We start from the raw sequence: 11,488 nt of genomic DNA, 5'->3' as shown, positions 1-11,488 counted from the left end.
TGTTTTCTCATTCTTGGGGTTTCAATATATCAAAACTTTTTTAAATAACAAACTGTTGCAGGACAATCCTAAAATGATTCACATCATCATATGTATTTCCTATGGATAACTTTATTTTACCATCATCAACAACAATATCATCATCATCATCTTTAGAAGGATATTCAACCTCACCTACATCATAATCATCATCATCATTTACATCACACTCATCAGTAAGGATGTCATCACTTTCACTTCCCTCATCCACAAACTTATCATTTTGATGTACCCAATATCATCACTTGTAGAAAGATTCCGAATTTGAGTTGAATCATCTCCCAAATCAGTAATATCACTAACTGTCCTTACTCCCATATTAGAAGATACTTGAGGTCCTTCTAGTGATTCATCTGAATTGTCATTTACAATGTCAACTTCCCTTTCTTCTGTACTAGTTACTGCATCAGGCATTCTGGTTGATCTATCTGTACTAGTAAAACTATTATTAATAGCCTTCAATCCACTAGTGTGAGGAACATTTGCACCAATGGATCTTTCAGGTAAAGCAACAACATTAGCATGAGCTCTATCTTTACCCTTGCTAAGAGCATTAGCAGTAGCATTAGCAATGGCATTATCATGATCATCACTTCCACTACCTCTTCTAATAGGCTGCCTCCCTTCCTCTTGTTATCTGATTTGGTCTCCACATGTTGCTTTCCCCTTTTCAGGGTACCCATACCAGAACCCAATTGCTGACTAGCTGAAGTGTGTGACACATCTCTTACTCTCCTCCTACTTGTTTCTCTGTAAACAACATCACTGGAGTACTTGTCAACTATAAACTTATCAATATGATCACTAGGGTTGTCTTCAAGGTCACACTACTAGTTTGATGATATCTATCCCATCTAAACTAAATAGGTTGTACATGCGAGCATCCTCTGTCACTTGCACATGTACTTCAGGAGAGATCTCACATCGGACTTTAAACCTTATATTACGACCTTCAGGTATATGGTTAATGATAGAATTTTATCTGTCACAGACCATGTCTACGTGGGCATAACAGTCTGGATAAAAAAATATTGTGTGAATTCTCCTACACCAGCTAAACTGAATAGGACACCTCACAACCATTGTTGTAAAACTCAACTATTAAAATGGCTAGCAGTTAGAAGTAGAAAGAATGAGAACAACATGTTAAACAACATGCTCCATTTGGTTGCATGTAAAATGTTGTATAGCAGTGAACATCCATTTACTAGAAATGAGGGTTTTGAATTATTATTATTATTATTTTAAAATAAAAAAACAAAAGTTGCAGAGAATGTATTTTACAGAATATGATGTAATACCTCCCTGATATATTGTATAATAAAAAACATAGGGCTAGGTTCACTTAATAGTAAACAAAATCCAACCAACAGGTAGGACCATTAGGTACTGATTTACAGCATTAGAAGACCCATAATAACAACCACAATAATGATTAGATTAGTCCCCAAATTAAGTTCAAAGCTAGGTTAACAGTATGGTCACAGCAAGGATGTAGAAGTAGCTAATTTAGGATAGTGGCTGGGGGGTCAGCAACTGAGGTACAATTTTAGAAACTAAGAATAACCACCAATTCTCAAGACATATAGAGTTCTCCTGTTAGGTTATCATCAATTCTTCAAATCAACAACAAAATCTGAACTAGCAGATGTTGCTGGAATATCTATCCAACAGTGAAAACCCAGAAACAGAGGTGTCACAAGTCTTATATAGTTGCAAAAATAACCAAGAGAAATTTGTGATTTGCACATGTTAAATCAACCAATTTCAGAAACTCTAAACTGATTTGCATCCATTCTAAACTATACCAACCAAACTAACACCCACAATATATAGATAGATTCACCAATAATTGAATCAAACAAACCAAATGGAGCCAGATCAAAAGGATAAGAAAGGGGGAACAATAAACTCACCTGAGATGATGGCTTCCTGTATGTAGATCGTAGCACAGATGCAAGGGAAATTTTATGTATCCCAAACTCAGGGGAGTTTTTTCGTAGCCCAAATGCAAGGGAGATTTAGGGCTTCACCAACAACTAAGAAGAAAAATTGAAATAGCAGAAGATTAAGGCATCAATTGTAGATAGGTTATATCATCATTACGAACCTTTCCTCATCGGAGATTGAATGACGATTCGTAGACCTTTCCTCGTCGAAGAACGAACATGTCAGGAGAAACCTCTTTTGTCGCTGGAGAATGAGACCTCTTTCATCACCGGAGCATGAACAACCTTCACAGAACCAGTTGTTGTCCGATAGCGAACAACCAAAACAGGCCTTTCCTCGTCGGAACTGAGAGTCGGTGACCTAGATAGGTTGAGAAATCAAAAATCAAGTCCAAGTGATATGTTTGTTCGTTGGTAGGTTGAAGAAACTAAGAAGGGTATTGTGGGGATTAAGAAAAATTTGGGCTCAAGATAACGGATAAGACCTCAAACTAGTGTCACGGTGTTAGTTTTTTTAGGTCTAAATGTAAAAAATGAAGCTACAGGGGGGATGATGTAATCGAGGCAAAGGCGAGGGGTGGTGGATGTAAATTTCCCTATAAATAATAGATAGATTCATTTATTACAAAGATGAAAAAGAAATGAAAATACGAATGAGCAGCCTTATTTGATTCTCAAGGTCATGCCCCAGGAATCAAAGAAGATCTCAAACACAATAGAGAACTAGGTTAAAAAGAATACACCCTCATCTTGGAGGGGGGAAAAATACAAGTGGAGGCATCTAAAATTATTAGAAATGCATGGAGATCTCAAGGCATTAGACATTAGATTGGAATTGAAGGTGATTAGGGCTAATTTCAATTACCTTGATTCTTAACTCATTGAATTTGTTTGAGTTAGTCTGCGTCCAGTTGTCCAGACGAATTCGGGTGCTTCCAAAATAATTTAAATTGGAATTGATGAAGATCAATATTTTATTTGGATTTGAATTGTTAAACTTTGGGAAGTCTAGCTTTGTAGGAGATATTTACAATTTTAAACTCAACAAGAGATGTTCATCGCAATGACTAAAATCCAAAATACTCACCAACCTATTAAGCACCTATTTTGGACACATGGCATCAAAGACCTCTCAAAATGGGAGAGAATAAAAATAAAGAGTGCATCATATTGTCATTAAGTAGGTAAACTAAGAAATTTTAACCTTACTTTTCATCCTTTATTTTATTCCTAAAAGTTATTTAATACAGTAATCAATACAAGGTGACTTTAAACATTTTAAAAACCCTTCTTCACCTTCACATTAATATTGTGTTAAATATTTATTTTGGAACAACACAAAGGGAAAAAAAAATAAGGTTACAATATTTTTCCAAAAGTAAATCACAAATGTCAGACATGAGATTGTGATAACAACAGTTTGTTAGGTTAGCATAGGGGTGTCAATTCGTGGCCCGAACCGACTAAACCGATCGGGACCAACCGTTTATAGACCGGCCCGGCTCAGACCGTTTATTAAACGTGTCGGGCTTGAGCCTGGCCCGTTTATAAACGGTCGGTCTTGGTTTTGCTACTTGGACCGTTGGGCGCTCGACCGAGACCCCGACTGTTTAACACTCGACCGAGACCGGCCTAGCCCGACCCTTTAATGATTGTAGAATACCTATTTGACCCCCAAATTAAAAAGTAAAAACATGTTCACATTTTAAATAATGGTTATATTTGGTATCATTTATTGATTAATTATCATTTTTTTGGGCTTGCATGAGTGGGCCGGAATATAAGAGCACATTTTAAAGAGGGCCTGTTTAAAAACTGGTTAAATCCCGTTTAACATTAAATATGTCCGTAGCCCGGTTAAGGCCCGACTAAAGCCCGATTATAGCCCAAGGCCGACCGACCGAATATAAAATGTACTATGCCCTCAATAACTAAGCCTGATTAGTTAAATGGGCGGACACGGTGTAGCCTTTGAAAGTCTTCAAGCTCGATTAAGCTCGACTGAAACCGAACCGGCCCGACTGGTTGACACCCCTAGGTTAGCATATTCTTTTCCATTTTTCAGGGTGGAGTTATCGTAAAATTATATATTAATATTGTTCCACTTTAAACACATCAAGTCGTTGTAGTATAGTGGTAAGTATTCCCGCCTGTCACGCGGGTGACCCGGGTTCGATCCCCGGCAACGGCGAGTCTATTTTTTGAAATTTTTTTACAGGATTGCAGAGAAGAGAGAGAGAGAGAGAGAGAGAGAGAAAATGTTCACCTGTAAATGGGTCTTCACTCTTGCTTTTGGTTCTTTGATAAATTTATAAAGGGATTGCTTTTTGTTTTTGTTTTTGTTTGTTTTTTTTAATTTTTTAATTTTTTTTTAATTTTTTTTTAATTTTTTTAATTTTTTATTATTATTATTATTTTTTTATGAATAGGGGTTGCTTGCTTTACTTGATGTCATAAGACTCCACTCTTCTTGCTGTTCGTCGTGGATCAGGAAGATGACTGAATCTAGAATGCGAGAGTTGGACTAGAGATAATTGAGTTTACTTCCATATTATTTTAGTTCAATGGATTAGGTATTGCTTGGCTAGGCACAGTGTAATAGTGTGTATTAAAATTTCCAAAGTCGTATGAGTGGGGTGGTTGAAATTCCAAAAAGTATTTTATTCCGGATCTGGGAAGTGGTGGTAGGTCGCCGGAAAATCTATGGAGTTATAAAATTGAGGTAAAAAAGACCCATCTGGTCAATCAATTTAGCTTGGATTATGGACAGTTGCAGTTGTGTTGTTCAAGCAAAGCGTAATTAAATTGACTAGACAGATATTTTAGGGTTTGCATTGCTGAAATTTGGTAGAGAACCATGTGCAGGTCTCTCTTGGAGTGAGAAAAGAAATTAGAAAAGGGTTTTTAAATCTTTCTTCTTTGATGGTGAAAACCAAAGAATGAAGAGAACCTATTATATTCTCCACTAAAGAGTTTTCAGAATCTAATTTAATTTTTTTTTCAGCTGAAACTTATATAGCTCCCATTTTCAGCGTCACTGTGTTTCTCCACATCATTCTGATTTCATCCAATTGAATCTCCTACTCTGTAACCAGAAATGACAAAAGATCAGCTATCCACCATCTTTAGTTTCCGTTGCTTTTGTTACATCCTCTTTTTCCTCTCCTCCATCCCTTCTATCTCATTTCTCTTTTGGTCTCATTGCTCACCATCTTGCCATCTCCAAAGCCTCTTTATGCCATTAGAGAAAAAAGTTCCCATAGATCTCTTACATTTTCCTGCTGCTTGGAACCATCTGTCCTTTTCTTCAAACCCACCTCTGAAGCTCCTCAAAATTGCTGTCTTTGTCAAGAAATGGCCGCACAAGAATCTTGCGGGAGGGCTTGAACGGCATGCCTTAACGCTTCACCTTGCCCTTGCAAAAAGAGGCCATGAATTGCACATCTTCACCACATCCTCCTCAAATTCCTCTTTCCCTAGATATCCACAATCCAACATGAATTTCCACCTATCTAAACCAACAGCCGCAGGTTACCTTGATCAGGCCCTAATTTGGAAGCAATTTATTACCCAAAACAATTCTGGAAAACCCTTTGATGTGGTTCACACTGAAAGTGTGGGGCTAATGCACACGCGAGCTCGGAATATCCCTAACCTTGCCGTTTCCTGGCATGGGATTGCTTATGAAACCATACATTCTGACATCATCCAGGAACTTGCAAGGAATCCTGAAGAGCCCCAGGCACATGCACTAACTGCAAGAGCCATTAAGGTTGTGGAAGAGGTGAAGTTCTTTCCACGTTATTCTCATCATGTTGCTACTAGTGATCATGCAGGAGATATTCTGAAAAGGATTTACATGATCCCTGAAGAACGCGTTCATGTTATTCTTAATGGTGTAGATGAGGAAATCTTCAAGCCAGACGCTGCAAGTGGGAAAGATTTTAGGCGGAAGATCGGCATTCAAGATTCAGGAGCTTTGGTTTTGGGGATGGCAGGGAGGTTAGTGAAGGATAAAGGATATCCAATAATGTTTGAAGCTCTGAAGAAGATGTTCATGGAAGACGAGACCTTGCGGAGGAGAATCTTTGTTCTGGTCGCCGGACATGGGCCCTGGGGTGATAGATACAGAGACCTTGGGCCCAATGTTCTGGTTTTGGGTTCACTGGAACAAAAGCAACTGGCAAGGTTTTATAATGCATTGGACATCTTTGTGAACCCAACCCTTCGAGCTCAAGGGTTGGATCACACCTTGTTAGAAGCTATGCTTTCTGGTAAACCGGTAATGGCGACTAGACTTGCCAGCATAACAGAGTCTGTGATTGTTAGCTCAGAGTTGGGTTATACATTTTCACCAAGTGTAACTTCGTTGAGAAAGGCTCTTTATATGGTTTTGGGAGATGGAAGAGGAAGTCTGGTGAAGAAGGGTGAGGTGGCTAGACAGAGAGGATTGAAGTTGTTTGCTGCTAGTAAGATGGCAGCTGCTTATGAAAGACTCTTCTTATGCATATCTAGCGAAAAGAAAGAAAGCGTTGATGAGCGTGACTATTGCAGTTTCCCTCTTCCAAATGATCGAGAATAGCCAACTAATCCTTAACAACCCAATTCAGGTGTTAGTGCTGCAATAATAAATGGCCTTTTTCTCTAGTGTCACCACCACTAGAACTTTTGGGAGTCAGGTTATTGTATAAAATCCAGGGGATTGCAAAGATTCGTTCATCGCTATTATGGATTCCAAAGATTTGTTCTCTGTTGCGAATTGTAAATATTTGTTCATTGCTATTTTATTGGAGAGATGGAAGTTCCAATGAATCATATTATGCTTGTGGGGTTGCTTCTTGTTTTGGGTCTCACTGGCATTGAAAAGGTCCATGGGGCTGGAGAATGTGAATTCTCTTGTTGAGAGTGAGGCTTTGAAGTTTGATCCGTGTGTAATGGCCCCTCAAGATGCCAAAGCTGCAGTCTCTGACAAATGCTGCCTTCAGATCAAGCAAATTGGGAAGAACCCCTGATACCTCTCTGCTGTTATGCTTTCTCAGACTGCCAAGAGTTCTGGAGTGAGGCCAGCAGTTGCCGTGACCATCCCGAAGCATTGCAACCTTGCTGATCGTCCTGTTGGTTACAAGTTCTGAGGTAAGAGTTTTTTCATCATCAAAGTTCCTCCCCACCCACCCCCCACCCCTCCCCCAAAAAAAAAAAAAAAAATCAGCTCTTGGAAATTTTTTTCATTTTGCTCCTCCCCCACTTTGACAGGATTCGAGTTGCCCAAAGATACTTTTGTATGGAGTGAACACAATGCTACTCACTGTTAGAATAAATAATGGATGCAATGGTAAATTTTTCCCAATAATCTTTTTCCTTGCTGCTGGTTTTGCAGCTTACACATTGCCTTGACAAGAGGTGGAAAGAAGTGAACACATGCTAATCACTGTTGGTGGCTAATGGTGTGGTGGTGATTATTGTTGTTGTAACAGGTCTATCTAGCCAATAAAAACTAGCAGTGGTTTGGTTTTAGATGTAATGTGAGAATCACTGATTAAAAACTGTTTGGTTGGTGTTTGCCACATCACATTTGCTCAATCTTGTTCTGTTCTTAAAGAAACCTGCTAAGAGATACTCCCAGAAGGAACAACAAATTTCACGGGGAAAAGAAAAAGAAACATCGTTCAAAAGTTCTTAGTTCTGTCAAAGATGAATCAAGTATTAATAAAATACTAGATCAAAAATATAGTTCTAATATCTCACACATGAAGTCGTTGTAGTATAGTGCTAAGTATTCCCGCCTGTCACGCTGGTGACCCGGGTTCGATCCCCGGCAACGGCGTTTTTTTAAATTTTTTTCTAATGTGGTTCTGAAATTGCGAAACGGCAACAGACAGAATCGAAGTTGTTCCCTTGTAAGGCTGTAATGGGTCTTCACTTTGCTTTTGGTTCTTAGATAAATTTATGTAGTGATTACTTCCTTTATTTGATGTCATATGACTTCACTCTTGATGTTCTTGTTGTTCGCCGTGGATCAGGAAGAAGACTGAATCTAGAATGCGAAAGTTGGACTACAGGTAATTGAGTTTACTCCCATCTTATTTTAGTTCAATGGATTAGGTCAATTGCTTGGTTTGGCACAGTGTAATAGTGTATGTTAGAAGTTCATAGGTAGTAGGAGTGCTGTGGTTGAAATTCCAAAGGTATTTTATTCTGGATCTGGGGAGTGGTGTTAGGTTGCCCAAAAATCTATTGAAGTTATAAAATTAAGATAAGAGAGAGTTAAAAATCTATCCGGTCAACTTAGCTCTGAGTATGAAGGATTGCAGTTGTGTTGTTCAAGCAATGCATATTTGATTAAATAAATGATATTTTAGGGTTTGCATTGCTGAAGTCTGGTAGAACCATGTGCAGGTCTCTTGGGATGAGAAAAGCAATTAGAAAAGGTTTTTTTTTTTTTTTTTTCTAATCATAGAAAAAACCAAAGAAAGAAGAAAAGAACCTATTGTATTCCCCACTAAAGAGTTCTCAGAATAATTCTTAACAATCCAATTCAGGTGTTAGCGCTGCAATAAATAAATGGCCTTTTGCTATAGTGCCACAACCACTAGAACCAAGTGGATTTAAGATGCAACCACTTCTGGGAGTCAGGTTGCATTACAAAATCTGAGGGATTGCAAGGACCCGTTCATTGCTATTGTAAATTCCAAAGATTTCTTGTGTTGTGAATTGTAAATATTTGTTAATTCATTGCTGTTTTATTGGAGAGATGGAGCTTAGAATGAAGCATATTATCCTCGTGGGTTTGCTTCTGGTTTTAGGTTTCACCGGCATTGAAAAAGTCCATGGGTCTAGATAATGTGGGAATACTCCTGTTAAGAGTGAGGCTTTGAAGCTTGATCTGTGTAATGGCCGCTCAAGATGCCGAAGTTGCAGTATCTGACCCTGCCTTCAGATCAAGCAAATTGGGAAGAACCCCAGTTGCCTCTGTTGTTATGCTTTCTAGACAGCCAAAAGGTAAAGAGCTTTTTCATCATCAAATTTTTATTTTTTTTTCTCACCCCCATTTAACAGGATTCTTGTTGCTCAAGGACAGATTTGTAGGGAGTGAACACAATCCTTTTCTGTGGGAATGAACTGGTTTTGACGGATGCATTGGTACATCTTTCCTGACAATCTTCTTCTTTGTTGCTGGTTTGCAGCTTACACATTGCCTCGACACAAGAGTGGAAAAATAAGTGAACACCTTGCTACTCCTTGTTAGTAGCTACTAGTGTGGTGGTGAGTATTGTTATTGTAGCCTTATCCCAACTTAATGAGATTGGTACATGGATCCATACAAACAAAATAGGAAAAAGAAACCTAACAGAAAGGAAAAGGAAAAGGAAAAGGAAAAGAAAAGGAAGAGATGAAAAATAAGAGATGAGAATAAGACGAAAAAGAGACCGAGACCATACATGTCATTTGTCACCACTTCTTATGGTCATTTTAGGCTTTGTCCTTAACCCATTTAGCTCCTTCAATCTGAATCAGGTCACTCATTCTTACTGGGGCGTCCTTAAGTCTCCTTTGAACATGGTCATACCACCTCTAACAACTTTCATGGAGCTTGTTGTTGATCGGGGTGACGCCTATACCAGTCCTAATATGCTTATTCCTTAATTTATGCTTCCTAGTTTTGCCGCACATCCATTTTAACATTCTCATATCCGTTATACATAACTTCTCTATATGACACTTTTTAACTGCCCAACATTTCGCCCCATAAATGATAGTTCGACACACAATTGTCCTATATAATTTTCATTATGCTTTAAAGGGAAGATACACTGGTCACACAACACTTCAGACGCGCATCTCCACCTCATCAATTCGATTTTAATTTTTTGTAAAACATCATCTTCTCTATAACCTGCTTTATTTACTGGAACAAATATCAATCAAAAGATCTTAGGTAGGTTGAATATGAATCTAGTATTTATCAAATACTATATCATTACAATGTAGAAGTCATCAAAAGGCTTAGGTACAAAAGCTATCACTATGAATTATGAAGAATCATAGGGAGAAAGTGCTAATGTACCCTATATGACAATCCTACTAGAGTTGACAGTTACTATCCCCGAAAAATCCATTTATATAAAGGTAAACCACATCGTTAGTTTGTAGTTTTCCTCTCTTTACTCTCATCTATTATGAAAAAAATGTGTCCGATATATATGATAGTTTTTTTAGAACACCCATTAATGTAATGTGTGGATTTTTTTCTCATACTGACAGTGTGAGAAATCCTCTTCCACTAATACAATGTCCCAATCATAAACACCAACCTTTTTTTCAATGAACATGATGGGGTGTGTCAATAGAATCGGCCCTTCAGATCTGAAAACCCAACCGTTCGGTGAGAAAAACACTATAATTGGTCAAACTTTCAAAATTGGAGTTGGTCACAATCGATTCCACCTTATAAAAATAGAAATTAAATGAATATTGGAGATTACCTCGATGTAGCTTTCCACGTAACGGAATGGATCTGGTTGTGATATGCATCGATTCTACGAAAAACGACGAACAAATGGTAGTGACTTGCTAGGCAATGATCTACTTTCCAAATCCAAGGATTGCAATGGAGATCCTTGGAGACACACACTCTCAATTGGGAGAGAAGAAATTAGGGAAATAGAGTTTTTGAGATTAGCTTAGAAACCCTAATTAGCTTTGTGGTCAAAACCCTCTTATTTTTAAAAGAATTGACCAGCTAGGATTCTTAACCTAGTGGGTCTATGATTACTCCAAATAGACGACCCACGAAGAATCAGATCAAGACCTAATCCGACCCAAATTAATTAACACACCTATTCGAATCTAATTTTTGAAACAATACTCGAAATCGTTTTCTGTGTTACTACTTGAACGGGATCCCAACGCCCCAATTAATGAGTAACTAATTCCATCCTGAAGTCTGAATCCGTGAAGCTCATGGGTTCTAAAACAGCAGAAGCTTGTGATATGATATGACCGCATGGTGTGTCGAGCCGGAAATTCGCACTAAGTGGTGACATCGATTGAGCCATTCTTATTAGTGGATCTGTTCTCAAAATCTAGTCAACCAATAGAAGCTTATAAAAGGATATTCATCTAAGAACTAGTATTTAAGGATTTGCCTCACCTTTTCTGGTTATCCATTTGATTACATGGGAAATAGTTATCGGATTTATGGGTTAAATTAATTATTCGGGTTGATTAAATGGTAAGAGTCAAATTGCATTAAGTCCAACCCATTGTGGTTTAGGGTTTTGGGTGATGACAGTATTATAAATACTGGATTTTAGATCACTGCAGTCATTATTCACTCTTCCCCACTTTACCACTGAAGTAAGAGAACCAAGGAGTCTAAGGGGTTGTAGAAGATTCATAATCAAGAGAGGGAAAAATTGAAGAACGGCGTGATCGTCTTCAACATATTGATTTGATATTTTATTAGATTTGTGTTTTGTTTTCCTGTGTGGTTTCTTCAA

The 11,488-nt window shown here is 38.0% G+C and overlaps 1 protein-coding gene and 1 non-coding gene across 7 annotated transcripts; both read left to right on the top strand.

Moving 5' to 3' along the window:
* The first annotated feature begins 4,107 nt into the window (after positions 1 to 4,107).
* Positions 4,108 to 4,179, top strand: TRNAD-GUC. Its single transcript has one exon. It is a non-coding gene; the product is annotated as a tRNA-Asp (tRNA).
* A 229-nt stretch (positions 4,180 to 4,408) lies between these two features.
* On the top strand, positions 4,409 to 9,296 carry LOC122058322. Of its 6 annotated transcripts, none has more exons than XM_042620992.1 (4): positions 4,409 to 7,121; positions 7,366 to 7,462; positions 8,009 to 8,047; positions 8,792 to 9,296. In XM_042620992.1, exon 1 carries the CDS (start codon positions 5,086 to 5,088, stop codon positions 6,568 to 6,570), a length of 1,485 nt encoding a protein of 494 aa, XP_042476926.1. In that variant the 5' UTR covers positions 4,409 to 5,085; the 3' UTR covers positions 6,571 to 7,121; positions 7,366 to 7,462; positions 8,009 to 8,047; positions 8,792 to 9,296. The 6 variants fall into 6 exon arrangements, with proteins under 6 accessions (XP_042476926.1, XP_042476914.1, XP_042476906.1 ...); XM_042620980.1 differs by having other exon boundaries at positions 7,242 to 7,462; XM_042620972.1 differs by having other exon boundaries at positions 7,242 to 7,885.
* Positions 9,297 to 11,488: the final 2,192 nt, after the last annotated feature.

The sequence above is a fragment of the Macadamia integrifolia genome, chromosome 2 (assembly GCF_013358625.1).
Source record: "Macadamia integrifolia cultivar HAES 741 chromosome 2, SCU_Mint_v3, whole genome shotgun sequence".
Taxonomy (NCBI): domain Eukaryota; kingdom Viridiplantae; phylum Streptophyta; class Magnoliopsida; order Proteales; family Proteaceae; genus Macadamia; species Macadamia integrifolia.
This window is presented reverse-complemented; position numbering and strand designations above follow the sequence as displayed.

What these genes read in the sequence shown, in the direction of transcription:
- LOC122058322 (XM_042620992.1), top strand. Translation starts at nt 5,086, where the DNA reads ATGACAAAAGATCAGCTATCCACCATCTTTAGTTTCCGTTGCTTTTGT.